Source organism: Bos indicus x Bos taurus, chromosome 12 (genome assembly GCF_003369695.1).
Source record: "Bos indicus x Bos taurus breed Angus x Brahman F1 hybrid chromosome 12, Bos_hybrid_MaternalHap_v2.0, whole genome shotgun sequence".
NCBI classification, from domain to species: Eukaryota; Metazoa; Chordata; class Mammalia; order Artiodactyla; family Bovidae; genus Bos; species Bos indicus x Bos taurus.
The window spans coordinates 72,892,342-72,913,189 of NC_040087.1; the positions used below are offsets into that span (position 1 = coordinate 72,892,342).

Consider the following 20,848-nt stretch of genomic DNA (forward strand, 5'->3'; position numbering starts at 1 on the left):
GTTTCAACAAAACTGTACTCTTTGGGGAGAACTACACAACATTTCCTAAACCAGTAAGTGCTTTCATTTGCTAGTTGTCTGGATGGAGGGCAACTAGAGTGTCCCCAAAAGCAAATACTGGAAAGTAGAGGCAAAAGAAACAAAAAAACTCAGTGCCTTGAGCAACCTATTCAGTTCTTTCTTCATGTTTCTCAATGATTAAAATATACCAAATGCCACAGATTAGCACCTATCCTTGCAGTGAGAGGTCACAATTTGCCTAAAACTGAGTTGTCTGAAGTATTTGTGATCAGAATTTGGTACCTTACTTTCTTTCACCTTATATATTAAGGGCAAACATAAAATGTACTTCTAGAAATTACCATAAGAAGAAAAAAAAGTCATTTTTTTAAAAAAAGTAAGCAACCTGGATGAATACATGTAAACTTTAGAAGATGTCTAAGGTTCTTTCTGGCTTCTAGACTGAATTCTTATCAGTTGTGCTATAATCATTACCATTTGGCATATTTTTCCATGGGTTAGAAAACCTATTTAACCTAGTACTTAGCAAACTCCTGTGAAGATGGACTGATGTTGAAGCTGAAACTCCATACTCTGGCCACCTCATGCAAAGAGTTGACTCATTGGGAAAGACCCTAATGCTGGGAAGGATTGCGGGCAGGAGGAGGAGGAGGAGACCGAGGATGAGATGGCTGGACGGCATCACCGACTTGATGGATATGGGTTTGGGTAGACTCCAGAGTTGGTGATGGACAGGGAGGCCTTGAGTGCTGCGATTCATGGGGTCGCAAAGAGTCGGACACGACTGAGCGACTGAACTGAACTATGAAGATGTTATGCCTTGGGCTTAACTACGATCTGGATGAGGGCAGTTTTCCAATCCTACACATGACAGAGGAAGAGGCAGACACCAAATGGAAAAGAAATCTTAATAGTATACTACTCTTTTAACTCTTCTTTCCTCCCTAAACTTCCCCCCAAGTCTTAAAAATAAGTAAGTATATAACCTGAGTGACTATTCCTGGACTGTTTTATTTTTAAATAAGATGATGTAAGAATTAGCTTCAGATATGCACAAAGTGTTTAACATTGCTGCCCACACTAAAATTTAATTTGCTAATTTCTCAGGCATATGCTATAATAAAAGATAGCATAAGAAAACTGGGTTGTTTATAATTATAGTAATCTGGAAAAGTTTAAAGTCTTTTAAAGAGTTTTCAATTTCATACAGCTCAATTTAAAAATACATTTTGACTGTCCATTCAAAATACAATTAGTTGGTGGCTATGCTCGAAATTCACATATCTTGTTATAGTTCATGAAAGAAATGCAATTTCACATAACCAATTTCTATCATCAGTTCTGGAACAGTATTAGCTCCTCAGTAATAAAGATAAATGGTCATTAATTTCATATTTACTTTCTCTATTTGAAAATGCATTAATATAAAAATCTGAATTGTAGTTTAATAACTTTGGATTTGCAAACCAAAAATTCTCACAAGCTAAATCAACTGTTGAGAGGAATCTTTCTTAATCATCTTATTTCTTCTTTCCCTACAAAAAAGGCATCTGTTCAAAAGGCAGCGTGAATAACTCTGTTTTTACTAGAATTACATGTTGACTAGATTTACAGTATAATTATTTTGGATGCACAATATGTAATTAATTAAATAGGTTATAATTTGATGCTACAAAGTACCCAGATAACTGTTGAGTATGCTTTCACAGAAGTATATTTAATGGTCACATTCTCCAAAGAACAGCCTGGGATACTGATTCTTAATAGATGAAAATGCCACCCAGCAGGAGCATATTAAAATCACTTGGGGACTTCTTTAAAAAAGATAAACATATACTGTAATCTCATATTCTTTTTCTGATATAATTGACATATAACATTGTATTAGTTTACAGTGTACAATAAATATAATGATTTGATATCAAATCAAATCAAACCTTTGAACAACATAGGTTTGAACTGTGTAAAGTGCAATGATCGAATTATACATGGATTTTTTTTCCAATTGTAAACTACACTATTACATAATCCTTGGTTGGTTGAACCTGCAGATTCTGAACCATGGATACAGAGGAATTGTATATTAATACTTAGCATGAATATTTTGGGAAGTGCAAATTAAAACACTCTTTCCATGTTTGGAATATAGAAGTAAAAAAGAAAAGTCCTTCTAAGAGCCATTTTAGTGTATGAGGTGAGAGTTTGGTTGTATGTGTGTGTTGGTGGGGGGTGGAGGTGTTAAATAAAATTTGACATAGCATAGTAATACGTTTTATGAAGTCATTAAAAATAGAATACTGTGGTAGAGTGTGATAGCAGTGAGAGTCGGGAGAGTGGGGGATACTACTACACATTTGATCTGAAACTTGAATAAGTAAGCACCCTTTCAAACAGATTGGTTTGAGAGCATTCCTGTACAATGCTTAGCACAATGAACTAATATATACTATCAATATATCAAGTTAGATTTCCTCATTATGGATACATTTTAATTAAAAATAACTATGTTTATTAGTCCTACCAAATATTATGCATCCTATTGTTGTATGGTTTTGTTTTTTATCCAAGTTGTAAATCTGTTCCAGATATATATATGATAAGGGAAAGAAACATAAACAGGATACTTTCCAGAAAAGACACAGAATCCCAATATATTTTTCCACATAAAATTCACATTTGATAGTTGTGTTATCAGATATAAGTATTCTAGAAGTTATTATGTAAAACCTAGTAGAGAAATTATAAAAAGTAGTTATAAAAAAGTTTTTATAGCCAAAGTAATCTTGAATAAAGCAAGCATGTACCTGAATGTAATGCCGAAGAACATAAAGAATTTCCCCATTTTGAGCTTTTTCAGACAACACTGCGTGAAATTTACGAAATGCTCTTGTACCCATTTCTGCATAGAGAATAATCACTGGTAAATTCTCTTTGTCTGTGGGAAATTTGTGATCTCCTTTAAACAGATACGGTCTGGGCCTAAAATGAAAACAAAACACAAACAAGAACTGAAAGTAAAGAGCATATGAGAAATAAATTATGAAACCAAAAAGTGATGCCTCTAATCTGCCAGTTGGTCATCTTCCAAGCGGCAGACCAGATAGGTAGGCCACTGGCAACAGCCCAGGGTCAGTAAAAATGCAGCAAGTTTCATTAGAGGTCAAGGATTCTTCAGGGATAAGAGAACTGCCTTGAATTCTGCCCATCTGCTTTTGGTTTTACATAGATGCAGCCTGGATGAGGGCTTCCCAGTTGGCATCAGTGGTAAAGAACTAGCCTCCCAATGCAGGAAATATAAGAGATGCAGGTTCAATCCCTGGGTCAGGAGAATACATAAGAGAAGCAGGTTCAATACCTGGGTCAGGAAGATGCCCTGGAAGAGGGCGTGGCAACCCACTTCAGTATTCTTGCCTGGAGAATCCCATGGACAGAGGAGCCTGGCGGGCTACAGTCCATGGGGTCGCAAAGTCAGACATGACTGACACAACTTAGCACACACAGAGCCTGGATGGACAGCAGCAGAAACCCTAAGACACCATCAACTTCAAACTGAGCTGAATGTATCAATAACTTGATGCAAGCCTTAAGGGAATAACAGAACTGAGGGCCCCACTGAGTCAGAAATTTTACTTCAGGTAAGGGACTGGTGCATGTGCTTTGTCCCAAATGAGAACCGCTGCCCCTTTACCATGTAACCCTAGGATCACAAAAGGTCAAAGCAACAGTGCTCTTGAATATACTGTTTCCAGTTGACCAGAGACAATTGCTGGGTCCCTTCCACCCTATTAGTCATTGAATCCTAGTTGACTTAGGCCAAAATGTAAACATCAGATAGTAGAGTTACAAGGCTTCCTGAGTCAGGAGTTCAGTTTCAACTAAAGCTCAGCAGTAGTTATCTTTTTAAAAGGGGGTGTACTTGATGGCTGAGTCAGGCAGGTGGTGCTGTTGTACTCAGAAACTGCATTCCTGTGCACTCAGGCAGCCATTCAGTCTGTAACTGAAGTTGTGATTTCCTCTTCTCCTGGGATTCTATGTTGTTTCTGTTGGACCACCTGGGAATGTACTATATGTGGTAGTCTCACGATGAGAGCGTCTCCCTCTAGACTTCATAAGCATTCACATCACTCAAAGCATATACATGTACAATATCAATACCAGTTACAGATTCAGATGTGGGAACCAAAACAGTAAAAATAAAAGTACATTGAATTGGCCTAGTGTGCATGCTAAGTCGCTTCAGTCGTGTCTGACTCTTTGCAACCCCATGGACCATAGCCCACCAAGCTCCTTCGTCCATGGCATTCTCCAGGCAAGAATACTGGAGTGGGTTGTTCTCCTCCAGAGGATCTTTCCCACTCAGGGATCCAACCTACGTCTCTTACATCTCTTGCACTGGCAGGCGGGTTCTGTATCACAGCTCCACCTGGGAAGCCCGGATTGGCCTAGAGATCATTTTAATACCCTTTCCCATTATGCGCATATTCCAAACCGCATCAGTTGAGTCTGGGTGCCTTTTCCTGAAGTAACAAAGACCTAAAACTCTGTATGAGGAGCTACAATAGCAGGTATCAGAAGACTGCTATCACCTAGCCAGAGGCACAGGGAGTGAAGAACAGCAAGGGGAGAGAGAGGGGAGTCTCCCAAACCCAGGGGGCCCTTGTCCTTCCTCTCCCAGAAAGCCACGTTGTCTGTCAACATTCCACCCTTGTTTCTAAAACTGTCAAGAAATGTAAAAGGGCTATGGCTTGGTTTCAGCTTACTTACAAAGTAATAAGTTGGGCTTCTGTCATGCCTCATGTCTGGCAGAAGACATGAGACTCTTGTGTCAAAGACAAAGAACTTTATTGCTCAGGACATAGCAAGCAGAATGAGCATTACACCTCCCCAAGTTTCACAACAGGGTGTGTGTAACAAAATATGGACCCAAATGGATACTACACAAACACTGGGTGTACAAGGAACACCATACCTGGGAAATCATCCTTTTATAACATGCCCACTCTTCTTTTCAAAAGCAAAATTTTGAAATTTCTTCTCAAAATTAGGAATTATGTAATTCCTCAAGGTTGCTCACTACAAACACAACCTTGAAAAATGGTTCAAGTAAAAAGCAGTCCAGATCTTGCCTTTTTTACTTGTCAGACCCAGCAAGAATATGCAGGAATTCACGAGGTCTATGGCAGGGTGCCTCTCCTAACAGCTTGATGTTAACCTTGTGTTAAATCTTATATTAATTTAGACTTAATATCTAAATATTAAATATTTAAATTTAATTTTAGTTTCCATAAGAAAATTGAAACATCAGACATCAGAAGTCAGAAACCGATAGCAATTATAAACTAAAAGTTATCAAAATTCCCTTTATGAAATGAACTAGGAAAAAAAACACATTAGGGCTGACAATTTTGGAGTCAGTCTATTAATGCTTTAGAGGAATATATAATTCCTATGCTAAATTAACTCTTACAGAATAACATGGTTGCCTAATTCACTATATGAAGTTAGAATAACATTAAAATTGGCATAGTTTAAATAACAGCTAATCTCATTAAAGTAGAAAAATGAGCCTTAATAAAAGCATAAGCAATCAACAAAAATTAACACCACACCATTAACAAAGTTTTCCCTAGCAACACAAAGAAGGTGTAATAGTTTAAAATATATTACACAATATGTCCAAAGAGAGACACTTTGAATTCATCTTAATAGGTGAAAAACAGTTCATAAAATAAAACAATTATTTCTTATTCTAAAAACAAAGAAGAGTATAAAACTTCAAAGTTTTAAAAGAAGGAGTGAACAGAAGACATATGATGTTATCCACTGAGATTTGATATAGTAAACATTTAAATTCTTTAAATTAACTAATAGATTTAACAGAATTCTAATTAAAACTCTACCCAGGTTTTTTAGGGAGTCAGTTTGACAGGAGAAAAAGGACTCTAGTGTTAGTTTGAAAGCATCAACGAGCGCAGAGCTAAGAACTTTTGGAGGGGGAAAAAAAGCAGCTATGAAGAGGAAATTGTCCTGTGACACACTGGAATAAATTATTAAAGCAATAAATACTAACAACATAGCACTGTTACAAGAAACATAACAGTATAAAACAAACAGTTATAAAATAGATCATAGCATAAATATGATGACTATAACAACTGACTAGCACCTGAAGGGGGGAAAGATCTGACTGGATACTTGCCTTCCTATGAAAATAAATTATATATATATTAAAAGTTTAAGGTAAAATAAAAACTTTAAGAAAGCTACTGGAAAATATTAGTAAAATCTCTTACTTACTCAGGTTTGGAAAAAACTGTCTCAGTATAAAAACATACACACATAAAGGAAAAATCAGGCTACATAAAAGTTTCTGTATATTAAAATTAATATGAAATATAAGAAAATATTTGAAAGATTCCAACAAATAAGTACTAATATGAATTACTAAATATACATTACTAATATATAAATAACTCTTTCAAGATTAGAGAAACAACTTTAATACTGTTTAAAGTATAAACAATCAGGCAGTAAAACACTTACTGGTGGATACTACTCTGTAAAAATCACTACTAACTTAATAATATCCTTCTTACTTCTCATATTAATTTGCATTAAATACTTGGAAGAAGAAAAATGTTTTGAATAATGTGTTTATAAAACGGTAATTCTGTATTTTTGTTATTAATTTTTAACTTCCAAGGTACACATTCAATTTATATTTAAAGAGATATAGTCTAGATAAATGCACAGTTATGTATGTTTACAGGCATACCTTGTTTTATTTGGCTTTTTGCTTCATTTATTGCACTTCACAGACAACTGCATTAATCACTTAGTTTGTGGCAACTCTGTTGAACGAGTCTATGGTACTATTCTTCCAACAGCACTTGCTCACTCCCTGTCTGTGTCACATTTTTGTGATTCTCTAATTCTCGCAGTATTTCACACTCTCCTTCAGCAAAAAGATTAAGACTTGCTGAAGGCTCAGATGGTTAGCACTTTTTAGCTATAAAGTGTTTTTAAGACAAAATGTTAATTTGTGTCTTACACAAAAATGTGTAAGACACATTTTTTAGACAAAATGTCATTTGTACACTCAACAGACTATGGTTTAGCATAGACGTAACTTTCATATGCACTGGGATACCAAAAACTTCAAGTGAATTACGGCAGTCTTCACTTTATTGAGGTGGAAATGAAGCCACAATATCTTTGAGGTCTGTCTGTATTTGAAAAAAATAACTTATGTATATAAAATATCTCTCTCATGTGTTTTATGGTATTTTGGTATTCTAAAATCAAAAGCTAATCAAGACAAAATATTGAAAGTACTTATATATTTTAGAGAAGGACTTAAGACTCAGATGAATATTTAGAGCACATTCTTTTTAAACACAGTCTTAGAATATTACAATTTTTATTGCAAGAAATTTCTATTTCAACCTTCATCTCTTTTTATAAACTGCTCCTTTTACTACAGGCTATCATTAATTTACCTTGAAGTAGCCTTCTTCAGCAGCTTTTTAATCTCATTAATTTTACAGGTGTATTTCTTATGGATAACCACAAATGCAGCACAGCCTTCTGGTGGGGGCTCATCAGCTGCAATCTAAGATTTCAAAGATGACACTTAGCTACAGTAGCTGGTAATTACAATATCATTTTTAAAACTCATACATTACTTTGATTAAAATAGCTTATCAACTACTATTAAGTTATTGCTCTAATTAAAGTAAAAATACCTATACAGAGGAAGAATCTAACAATTTAACAAAATCAACTTTATAGTACGAAAATATGCTTTGAAATTATTGAAAATGTACCATTAAACTAAAATATTCTTTATAGTTAATTTCAATGGTGATTTGTCCTCATTATTTCTTTATCTCAGTTCAGTTGCTCAATTGTGTCCAACTCTTTGAGACCCCAAGGACTGCAGCACACCAGGCTTCCCTGTCCATCACCAACTCCCAGAGATTACTCAAACTCATGTCCATTGAGTCAGTGATGCTATCCAACCATCTTTTCATCTGCGATCCCTTTCTCCTCCGGCCTTCAATCTTTCCCAGCATCAGGGTCTTTTCCAAGAGTCAGTTTTTCACATCAAGTGGCCAAAGTATTGGAGTTTCAGCTTCAGCATCAATCCTTCCAATGAATATTCAGGACTGATTTCCTTTAGGATGAACTGGTTGGATCTCCTTGCAGTCCAAGGGACTCTCAAGAGTCTTCTCCAACTCCACAGTTCAAAAGCATCAATTCTTCTGCACTCAGCTTTCTTTATAGTCCAACTCTCACATCCATAATTGACTACTGGAAAAACCATACCTTTGACGAGAGGGACCTCTGTTGGCACAGTAATATCTCTGCTTTTCAATATGCTATCTAGGTTGGTCATAATTTTTCTTCCAAGGAGTAAGCGTCTTTTAATTGCATGGCCATCTCCAGTGATTTTGGAGCCCCCAAAAATAAAGTCTGACACTGTTTCCACTGTTTCCCCATCTATTTCCCATGAAGTGATGGGACCGGATGCCATGATCTTAATTTTCTCAATGTTGAGTTTTAAGTCAACTTTTTCACTTTCTTCTTTCACTTTCACCAAGAGGCTCTTGAGTTCTTCTTTGCTTTCTGCCATAAGTATGGTGTTATCTGCATATCTGAGGTGGTTGACATTTCTCCCGGCAGTCTTGATTCCAGCTTGTGCTTCATCCAGTCCAGCATTTCTCATGATGTACTCTGCATACAAGTTAAACAAGCAGGGTGTCTATATATAGCCTTGACATACTCTTTTTCCTATTTGGAACCAGCCTGTTGTTCCATGTCCAGTTCTAATTGTTGCTTTCTGACCTGCATACAAAGTTCTCAAGAGGCAGGTCAGGTGTCTGGTATTCCCATCTCTTTCAGAATTTTCCACAGTTTGTTGTGATCCCCATAGTCAAAGGCTTTGGCATAGTCAATAAAGCAGAAATAGATGTTTTTCTGGAATTCTCTTGCTTTTTCAATGATGCAGCGGATGTTGGAAATTTGATCTCGGTTGCTCTGGCTTTTGTAAATTCAGCTTGAACATCTGGAAGTTCACGGTTCACGTACTGTTGAAGCCTGACTTGGAGAATTTTGAGCATTAATTTACTAGTGTGTGAGATGAGTGCAATTGTGTGGTAGTTTGAGCATTCTTTGGTATTGCCTTTCTTTGGTATTGGAATGAAAACTGACCTTTTCCAGTCCTGTGGCCACTGATGAGTTCTCCAAATTTGCTGGCATATTGAGTGCAGCACTTTCACAGCATCATCTTTCAGGATTTGAAATAGCTCAACTGGAATTCCATCACCTCCACTAGCTTTGTTCGTAGTGATGCTTTCTAAGGCCCACTTGACTTCACATTCTAGGATGTCTGGTTCTAGGTGAGTGATCACACCATCAATCTGGGTGGTGAAGAACCTTTTGTATAGTTCTTCTATGTATTCCTGCCACCTCTTCTTAATATCTTCTGCTTCTGTTAGGTCCATACCATTTCTGTCCTTTATTGTGCCCATCTTTGCATGAAAAGTTCCCTTGGAATCTCTGATTTTCTTGAAGAGATCTCTAGTCTTTCCCATTCTATTGTTTTCCTCTATTTCTTTGCACTGATCACTGAGGAAGGCTTTATCTCTCTTTGCTGTTCTTTGGAACTCTACATTGAAATGGGTATATCTTTCCTTTTCTCCTTTGCTTTTCGCTTCTCTTCTTTTCACAGCTATTTGTAAGGCCTCCTCAGAGAACCATTTTGCCTTTTTGTATACATCAAATAACTATAAAAGTACATTAAATATTTAATTATATTATAATCAATGGTAACAATGAAAATATAATCGATCATAAGCTATGGAACCAGGTTTATAAATTTGAAGATCTTTTTTAACTAAAGATATTCACATTAAGAAATTTATTTACATTCTAGTATGCTTCTTTGTCAAATACAGTCTGGGTATTTTTACATACTTGTTGAAACATCTGAATAGTTGGAGAGTATGCCCTTATAGAGAAAGCAAACTTTAAGAGATTGATATGTAAATTGTCCAAAAATTGTCCAGCTTTCTTCAGGATTAAGTTGTTGTAAGAATAATCTGATTCTGTAAAAAAGAATTCAAAAGAAAAGGATGTTAGTATTTTGTATTTCAACACATTAGCACATCTCTCAGTGTACAGCTAACTAAACTAATGTCATATTTTAAATTTAGAATAGAAGGTGTTACAGAAAAAGGGAAAATCAAGATCTCCATTTTATTATTTACTTCATTTGTACCTTCCAGTGAAGTCCAGGCAATTAATACAAGTCTAAATGAAAATAATCTTGCCCTTAAAATCTAAGTGGAAGACACCAACAGTCACTCCCAGGTTGCAGTTATAATACATGGGTAAGATATACTGCTGCTGCTACTGCTAAGTCTCCTCAGTGGTGTCCGACTCTGGAAGCCCAGCAGGCTCCTCCATCCCTGGGATTCTCCAGGCAAGAACACTGGAGTGGGTTGCCATTTCCTTCTCCAATGCGTGAAAGTGAAAAGTGAAAGTGAAGTCGCTCAGTCGTATCCGACTCTTAGCGACCCCATGGACTGCTGCCTACCAGGCTCCTGCATCCATGGGCTTTTCCAGGCAAGAGTACTGGAATGGGGTGCCATTGCCTTCTCCGGGATAAGATATAGGCCCTACTTAAAATTTAAGAGGAGCATAAGAACAGCATTGAACTCTACACCATCTCTAGACCAATTCTTAAACTGCAATTAAAAATTATTTGTATAATTATTTGTTTAATGCTGTCCTTCCCATTAAGCTAAGCTGTTGAGGCAGGAATCTTTTCTAGTCTTTCAATTATACCTTTCTACTCTTGGCACACAAAATAGACATTTAATACATTTATGGAATTAATATTTAAGAAGTGAATAGACCTTTTCATTAAGGCCAATAATACTTTCCTAACCCTGTATTTCAAAAAGTCATCATATGAGACTCAGTGTGCTCATTCACTTCTACTTCAACAAACTACAGGTGATTTTTCAGGAAGTTATACTGAGTTTCCCTCCAACAGTCAAAAAAATAATGCAAGATTTGCTTTGGTAGTAAAAGCAACACAAAAGCAACTAAAGAAGAGATATTATCTTAAAAATGGATCTTAAAAAATCCTAATCACTACAGGGTCAATAACATAGTCAAAATTTAATCACATAACAAAAATAAGACTACATCAGTCAAAATGGATTGGTTTTACATGAAAATATAGAACTGAGTCAACAGAAACAAATCTGAGTAGTACCAGGCAGAGACATCAAAATTTGTCAAGGTCACTGTTAGTTGCACTCCAGGCAAGAACGCTGGAGTGGGTTGCCATTTCCTTCTCCAAGGCATGAAGGTGAAAAATGAAAGTGAAGTTGCTCAGTCCTGTCCGACTCTCTGTGACCCCATGGACTGTGGACCGCCAGGCTCCTCCGTCCACAGGATTCTCCAAGCAAGAATACTGGAGTGGGTAGCCATGCCCTCCTCCAGGGGATCTTTCTGACCCAGGGACTGAAACCACATCTCCTGCATTGCAGGCAGATTCTTTACCATCTAAGCCACCAAACTGTCTCTAATGTAGTAACAGATATAGGATTCAGGGGTTTACAGAAAGTAAACATGTATTTTAGGCTTAACTTGCAAGACAATCATGAATGCATTTGACTATTTTATGTTTTAGGTAATGTTTAAAAATAACTAAATCCTTGCTCACCAACTAACCTGCCAATAATGATTTTGCTCTTTCAATATCTTTCATCTTTAGTTTCACCTTTCACTCAGTTTTTTACATATTGGCATTTAATACATATAAATCACTCTTTTTTTTTTTTAAAGCCACAGCAGCACTTGATGAGTTAGGTACTGGCTCATCAATGGCACCCCACTCCAGTACTCTTGCCTGGAAAATCCCATGGACAGAGGAGCCCGGTAGGCTGCAGTCCATGGGGTCGTGAAGAGTCGGACACGACTGAGCAACTTCACTTTCATTTTTCACTTTCATGCCTTGGAGAAGGAAATGGCAACCCACTCCAGCGTTCTTGCCTGGAGAATCCCAGGGATGGGGGAGCCTGGTGGGCTGCCGTCTATGGGGTCGCACAGAGTTGGACACAACTGAAGCGACACAGCAGCAACAGCAGCAATCCTGGAAAATTTAACAATACTTTATCTCTACTTCAACTTACTATAGTTTTTCAATACTATACCAGTAAAACTGCTCTCAAACTCATTACTAATTTTTCTGTTGCTAAAGGTTAATATTTATATTACTTGGTTCACCTTTAGTATTTGATAACATCTATCACTTATCACTCAACATGGCTTTCATCATACCACATTTTCTAGGTTTTTGCCTACCTCCACTGGTACTCCTTAGACTCTATCTCATGTTCTTCTCTGGTAATCTCCTAAACACTAGTGTTCTTTATCTATTTTCTTCTCATTCCATCCTTTCTCCCTGTAACTGCCACTACCTTCTTGGTGTTGCTAACTTCCAAATCCTATCTTTTAGCTTAGATTTTTTACCCTAAATCTCTTACTCGTATCAGCTTACTAGATATCCTCACTTGGATATTCCACAAGCATTTCAAATGTGACACATCCAGACAGCAAACATTTTCCTACCCCAAACCTGGCTCTCAGTTGTAAGTAACTAAGCTAGAAATGTCATAACCTTTTCTAAAAATCTTTCCTTTAAAATATATAGACAACTTTACTTGTGTAGAAACTATTAAAATCTTTATGGACTTTGAGAATTTTTATATGCTGAGAACATGGAAAAATGAAAATAGACTCTGGAGTCAGATAAACCTTGGTTGACATTTCTGATTCACCACACAAAACAACACAGGTTGGCTAACTATTTTGAGACATCAATAAATACATAACTCTGTGGCAGAACCATAAAAAATCATTTAAAAACAGGTAATTCAATGTTTAAAAGGTTTTAATATGCTGGCACATAATGTAAACTGTCCTCATGAAATAGCAGGAAACTAGCACCTGAATTCAAAAAGTTAATGTTCAACATCTATAATTTGTTTTAGGCAAGTGTATCACTGAAATTATTCTTCAGTGAAGAGTATTTAAAAGGCCTCATGGAGATTCAACAACCTAGAAAATTATAACTAAGGGTTTTAATGTATCCTATAGAATGACTTGAAAACAAATTCAGTGAAGTCTGATAGTTTTAAACATATTTAATTCCTCATATATACCATTTCTTCCTATGCCTAGCAAGATCAGCAATGAGGCAGCAATATGCATTTGACTCTCACCATTATGAACAACTTCAACAGAATTATATTTTTGTTAGTAAATCTTAATACAATTCATTTTAGCTGTTCAACCTTGAAATACATACATCTTCTATGCTTGAGTTTAGGTATTCCTGAGCTTATATTCCAACTTGTTAATGACCTGCCTCCAGTCTGTCCAGACATGATGTTTCATTTAGGGATAAAATATGCTAATAAACCTAAGCGACTTAAAGGGTTCAAAATTTATAAAAGTAATTTTCAACACAGCTTCTCCAATAGAAAATGTCACCAAAGAAGTCCATAAACATGTACTGAGAAGAAAAAATTTGAGATAGGGACACTCAGGATTTTAAGTGAGAGCCAGAAAATCTGGTGTTAGTTTCTTTTTTTTTAATTATCATGAAAACCTGATATATTAATTTAGCTTTTTTAAAAAAAGCTCAAATAGCAAAACTAAAATTACTGTTCAGTTCAGTTGCTCAGTCATGTTTGACTCTTTGCGATCCCATGGACTGCAGCACACCAGGTCTCACTGTCCATCACCAACTCCCAGAGTTTACTCAAACTCATGTCCATTGAGTCCGTGATGCCATCCAACCATCTCATCCTCTGTCATTCCCTTCTCCTCCCACCTTCAATCCTTCCCAGAATCAGAGTCCTTTCAAATGAGTCAGTTCTTCGCATCAGGTAGCCGAAGTATTGGAGTTTCAGCTTCAGCATCAGTCCTTCCAATGAATATTCAGGACTGATTTCCTTTAGGATTAAGTGGTTAGATCTCCTTGCAGTCCAAGGGACTCTCAAGAGTCTTCTCCAACACCACAGTTCAAAAGCATCAATTTTTCTGCACTCAGCTTTCTTTATAGTCCAACTCTCACATCCATACATGACCACTGGAAAAACCATAGCCTTGACTAGACGGACCTTTGTTGGCAAAGTAATGTCTCTGCTTTTTAATATGCTGTCTAGGTTGGTCATAACTTTTCTTCCAAGGAGTAAGCATCTTTTAATTGCATGGCTGCAGTCAACCATCTGCAGTGATTTCGGAGCCCACAAAAATAAAGCCTGACACTGTTTCCCCATCTATTTGCTATGAAGTGATGGGACCAGATGCCATGATCTTCATTTTCTGAATGTTGAGTTTTAAGCTAACTTTTTCACTCTCCTCTTTCACTTTCATCAAGAGGCTCTTTAGTTCTTTGCTTTCTGCCATAAGGGTGGTGTCATCTGCATATCTGATATTTCTGCATATTTCATCTGATATCATCTGCATATTTATCCCAGCAATTTTGATTTCAGCTTGTGCTTCATTCAGCCCAAGTGTTTCTCATGATATACTCTGCATAGAAGTTCAATAAGCAGGGTGACAATATACAGCCTTGACGTACTTCTTTTCCTATTTGGAACCACTCTGTTGTTTTATGTCCAGTTCTAACTGCTCCTTCCTGACCTGCATACAGATTTCTCAAGAGGCAGGTCAGGTGGTCTGGTATTCCCATGTCTTTCAGAATTTTTCAGTTTGTGGTGATCCACACAGTCAAAGGGCTTTGCATAGTCAATAAGGAATAAATAGATGTTTTTTCTGGAACTCTCTTGCTTTTTCGATAATCCAATGGATGTAGGCAATTTGATCTCTGGTTCCTCTGTCTTTTTAAAACCAGCTTGAACATGTGGAAGTTCACAGTTCATGTACTGTTGAAGTCCGGCTTTGAGAATTTTGAGCATTACTTTACTAGCACGTCAGATCAGATCAGTCGCTCAGTCATGTCCGACTCTTTGCGACCCCATGAATCGCAGCACGCAAGGCCTCCCTGTCCATCACCAACTCCCGGAGTTCACTCAGACTCACGTCCATCGAGTCAGTAATGCCATCCAGCCATCTCATCCTCTGTCATCCCCTTCTCCTCCTGCCCCCAACCCCTCCCAGCAGTCTTTTCCTCTCAGTCTTTTCCAATGAGTCAACTCTTTGTATGAGGTGGCCAAAGTACTGGAGTTTCAGCTTTAGCATCATTCCTTCCAAAGAAATCCCAGGGCTGATCTCCTTCAGAATGGACTGGTTGGATCTCCTTACAGTCCAAGGGACTCTCAAGAGTCTTCTCCAACACCACAGTTCAAAAGCATCAATTCTTTGGCACTCAGCCTTCTTCACAGTCCAACTCTCACATCCATACATGACCACAGGAAAAACCATAGCCTTGACTAGACGAACCTTTGTTGGCAAAGTAATGTCTCTGCTTTTGAATATGCTATCTAGGTTGGTCATAACTTTTCTTTCAAGGAGTAAGCATCTTTTAATTTCATGGCTGCAGTCACCATCTGTAGTGATTTTGGAGCCCCCAAAAATAAAGTCTGACACTGTTTCCACTGTTTCCCCATCTATTTCCCATGAAGTGGTGGGACCGGATGCCATGATCTTCGTTTTCTGAATGTTGAGCTTTAAGCCAACTTTTTCACTCTCCACTTTCACTTTCATCAAGAGGCTTTTTAGTTCCTCTTCACTTTCTGCCATAAGGGTGGTGTCATCTGCATATCTGAGGTTATTGATATTTCTCCCGGCAATCTTGATTCCAGCTTGTGTTTCTTCCAGTCCAGCGTTTCTCATGATGTACTCTGCATATAAGTTAAATAAACAGGGTGACAATATACAACCTTGACGTACTTATTTTCCTGTGTGGAACCAGTCTGTTGTTCCATGTCCAGTTCTAACTGTTGCTTCCTGACCTGACTAGCACGTCAGATGAATAAAATTGTGTGGTAGTTTGAGCATTCTTTGGCATTGCCTTTCTTTGGATTGCAATGAAAACTGACCTTTTCCAGTCCTGTGGCTAGTGCTGAGTTTTCCAAATTTGCTGGCATACTGAGTACAGCACTTTCATAGCACCATCTTTTAGGATTTGAAATAGCTCAACTGGTATAAATACAAAACCAACAATCTCCCTTTGTTGTAAATCTACTGCTTTACAAGTAGACTTCTAAGTGGTCATAGTTTCTCCTTGCAATCTACTCCTGTTGTCTCTTCTGCTTGTTTTCCTTTCCCTATGATTTCACTAAATCCTGTCATCCAAACTCAACTCCAGCACTTACCACTGGAAAGGTTGTCGTGTTCTCTGAAATACTGACCAGGCCCCTCTTTACATATTTCCATGTTACACATATCCATTCCTAGTAAAGCTGTGATCACTTACTAGTACATGTAGCGGTTTTGCTGTTTCCATATTACAGGTTTGGAGAACATAGACCACATTTATTCATGTTTGTATTCTCAGTATCTCAAGCAGTGCATACTGTCTCTCATGATTCAAATAATGATTACCGAATAATGAAGGTTTTTAGTAAGTTTTTTCAAAGAGTAAATTACTTGTTTTTGGAAATAATTTCAGTTTACAATATTAAAGGTATGTCTGTTCTCTTTATCTTAACCCTATCTTATAAAATCATAAAATTGTTGAACTTAAAGGCCACTTAAGCCAAACAAGCTCTAGTAAATGACTTAAAATATTCAAAACCATTGTTCATCTTACATTTACACTCAGTAATAAAATCCTAAACTACTTAATCATCCTCCTATGAAGTTTTCTCTATGCTTAAAAGGTGAGAAAATTCCTCTTGAGTGTTTTAATGTTAACATCATTTATTCTCTTCTCTGTAGAGACAGTAAACTAATCTTTTTCTTTAACCTTTCCTTATAACAATAATTAACCTTTCAGCCTCCACTGCTAAAATCTAATTTCAGCATCTGATATTCCCTAAGAAACACAGTAATAAACACGTGTTCATTCTAAAACTATGTGTGTATGTGTGTGTGTGTATGTGTGTGTGTATGTATATATAGGTATAAAAAGCAGGAATGATTAACTCCATTTTCTAAATTATGAAATGAAAGTATACAGGTTATCTGACTTGTTAAGGGCAAAAATTAAAAATCTGTTTTAAGAGTTCAGCAGTAAAAGTATTATGGCAAAAAAAATTCTTTCACTATTATTACATGCAAAACTAATACTATTTCAAAGAAATCTAGGTAAAAAGAAAACCATAATTCAATAATTTCTATTTCTTGATTATAATGTAATAGCCAAACGCTGCTAATTATAAAAGTTTTCTTATAATAAAGTATTAAAACCTTATACGTTTGGAAATGGATGATTGGAATAGTTTCCATTAAAATATCTTCAAAGTTAATATTCAGATTTACTAGCCTAATTAAGTATACACACTTAAACATTACCATTAAAAACAATAAACATGTCTAACATAGGCACAAAAATATGTATCTGGAAAACTGAAATATGTACATCACCTACCTGTTTGCTTATAAATTGCTAATTCTTGTACAGTTTCCAAGAACTGCCAAAATTTTTCATTACTTTCTTCTGCTATAAATTCACTATTAAAAATAAAAGTAATCAGTTAATAGCTAGAAAATAAAAGTGATTTTGATACTATAAAATGTATTTCAGATCCAAATTACAGCTTCTGGTAAAAACCAAAACTCCCAAAACTAAAGTTACCAATTTCCATCTACTATAATGCAAAAAGAGAACACATTGATGATTCTTACCTGAGTTTTCATTCTAAACTATAGGCATATAATCGTAACTAGAAAAGACTATATGACAAATTACTTTTGGTTTTTCTTCTTTATTAGGTAAAAAATGGATAACTTATTTTGTCCTCTATGTGAAATGCCCTGAGAAGTATAACTTAATGGCAATATAGGGTTTGATCCCTGGGTCAGGAAGATCCCATGGAGAAGGAAATGGCAACCCACTACAGTATCCTTGCCTGGAAAATCTCATGGACAGAGAAGCCTGGTGGGCTACGGTCCATGGGGTTGCAAAAGAGTTGGACACGACTGTACTGACTTAGCATGCACACGTGTGTAATGCCCTGAGAGGTATAATTTAATGGCAATACAGATAGTGTTATATAAAAGTAAAAAAGGTAAAAAATAGACAGCCTATTTTTCACAAACAAAACCTGGTCTTATAAACATCTTTAGAAAGCAATATTATTGTTTTTATTTAGCTACCTATTTGTGTAGACAATTTTATTTCAAACAGAAAATACCTTAATCAAAAAGTTAACAGAAAATTGATACACTGCATTAGGTCTTTGGTCTAGAAACCCCCCAAAAACTGCCATTTATCCAAAGAGCATAGGTAAGAAAAATTAGCCAAAGCAATGTAAAGCCTTTTGGAAAGAGTGAAATAAGTGAAAGGTTATTTAGTCTTGTTTAGAACAAAGTGCAAGACACCAAAAACAAGTAGATCTAACTATTTAAACTAGAAAAGATATAACCAAACAGACGGTACAGATTCTGCTATTGCCCACCTTACCTTTTTTTCAGCCTCAGTAAACCTAATGATTAATATAAATGGTAAGTATTGAGGAGATTCAAGACACATGCAAAGTTAGCTAATTCTTATAAGTCTGAGATGATCAGTAAAGGCAGAAAAGGAGGTGAGAAAACTGATTAATTCATCAACATACTAAACATGACAAGTATATGAATTTAAAGCAGTAACTCCAAGGCAACCCTTGTTATTAATGGTGTCCAACTCAATGGCATTAAAACAGGCAAACAAACACACAAAAAGGCTAAAAGGAAGGAAACTATGGGAAACACTAAATAGATGTAACCAAAAAGTGATGGTACAAAACCTTTAGAAAAGTAGAGCACAACACTTATTATCTAACTGACTTGACCAAACACTATTGACAATGCTCATATATTGTGCAACTATGGGAGAAACACTTCTTCCATACGTCAGAATTTATACATATGAGTATGATCCTTCAAAGTCATCACCTTACTAAAGTATTCCCTTACAATTACTCCTTCACTCTACCACTGCTCTAACACTTTGAGAACGCTTCTTGAATTACTTTCATGGGTAATTTGCCTGTCACTACTCTTAGAGGAGAAAATATCCTTGACAGACCATCTAAATCAGCATCTCACCTTCCAAAAATGTAAGTTATTACTTTGGTCAAAATTTTTAAAAGGAAAAAAAATCCAAAATTCTGGTATTTCCAGTTTGTTTACTTGTTTTATATAATCAGATCAGATCAGATCAGTTGCTCAGTCATGTCCGACTCTTTAGCACCAAATAACAAGGTTTCTTCCCAAAAGAATTTTATCTATTCTAACATAGATAAAAAAAAAATTTCCGTAGAGGATGATTTTACACATACTAAAGAGCTGGACAGTAATTATAAGTGTTATTTCAAAAAATATTTTCAGTAAGAGCAACACCAGTGGAATAAATACGGTTTAAATGTTTAAGTTATGGTATATGTGTTGAAAAATTTAATCTCACCAGCCTATAAACATCCCTAGCAAATAGTACTAAATTATAAATGTCTTAGGGCTTCCCTGGTAGCTCACCTGGTAAGAATCTACCTTCAATGCAGGAGATCCTGGTTTGATTCGTTGGTCAGGAAGATTCCCTGGAGAAGAGATAGGCTACCAGTATTCTTGGGCTATCCAGCATTCCTGGGCTTCCCTGGTGGCTTAGATGGTCAAGAATCTGCATGCAATGTGGGCAACCTGGGTTCCATCCCTGGGTTGGTAAGATCCCCTGGAGGGAGACATGGCAACCCACTCCAGTATTCTGTATTTCTGCCAACAGTCTCCTCAAGGCAATCTAGGCTTTTTCTACCACTAGAAAATCTAGGCTTTTTTTGCCTCTCAAAACTCTTCCAGCTTCTGTCAGATTCAACAGATAATTCTACATTTTTAGGTATTTGTTACAGCAGTACCCTACTTCAAGGTACAAAATCAAATCAGTTTCCTATTGCTGCTGTAATAAATTATCAAAAATTTGGTGACTTAAAACAACAGAAACTTATTGTCTCACAGTTCTGGAGAAGTCCAAAATCAAGGTATTGGTAGGGCTACACTCCCTCCAAAGGCTCTAGGGGAGAACCGTCCACGTTCTGAAAGCTTAAGGTGGTCCTTGGCTTGTGGCTACATCAATCCTATCTCTGTCTCTATTCATATGTCCTCCTCTTCCTGTGTCTTCTCTTATGTATCTTATAAGCGTATTGGACTTAGCACCCATCCAGATCCATAAGAATCATGTCTTAAGACCCTTAATTACATTGTCAAAGAGCCTTTTTCCAAATAAGGTAACATTCACAGGTTCCAGGGGTTAGGATGTGGACATATCTTTTTGGAAGCCACCTTTCAACCCACTACAAGTTATGGGGTTGGTACATCAGAGTGGGACTAGACTGTGAAGAACCCAGGGATGCTCCTTAGAGCATTCTATGGGAGTTCCAGTTCTCAGACCCTTGAGGCAAGTAGAAATTGAAACACTCCAACTGCCAGTCTAATACTGGAAGAAGTTAGACTGATTTGGAACTGAGTGTGAGACCATATCCATGCAAAGTATGGAAGAAACTGGGGAAAAGGTAGAGGAATAGGACATATTTTAAACTAGAATATTTTGTTTAATAAAAACTGTTTTATTGTAATTTCTATACTACATCTAAATATCTATATATTGTAACATCTATACAGATGTATCTATACCACAGAAATT

At 36.6% G+C, this 20,848-nt stretch overlaps 1 protein-coding gene across 2 annotated transcripts in view; it reads right to left on the reverse strand.

The window, feature by feature from the left end:
- Positions 1–20,848, reverse strand: part of UGGT2 (UDP-glucose glycoprotein glucosyltransferase 2) — a 145,245-nt gene that overhangs the window by 120,465 nt on the left and 3,932 nt on the right. For both annotated transcript variants that reach the window (XM_027557837.1, XM_027557836.1), the window contains exons 2-5: positions 17,603–17,685; positions 10,000–10,130; positions 7,521–7,633; positions 2,826–3,000 (exon numbers count right to left, since the gene is read on the reverse strand). In XM_027557837.1, coding sequence (XP_027413638.1) covers positions 2,826–3,000; positions 7,521–7,633; positions 10,000–10,130; positions 17,603–17,685 — 502 coding nt within the window. The remainder of the gene's footprint in view (positions 1–2,825; positions 3,001–7,520; positions 7,634–9,999; positions 10,131–17,602; positions 17,686–20,848) is intronic.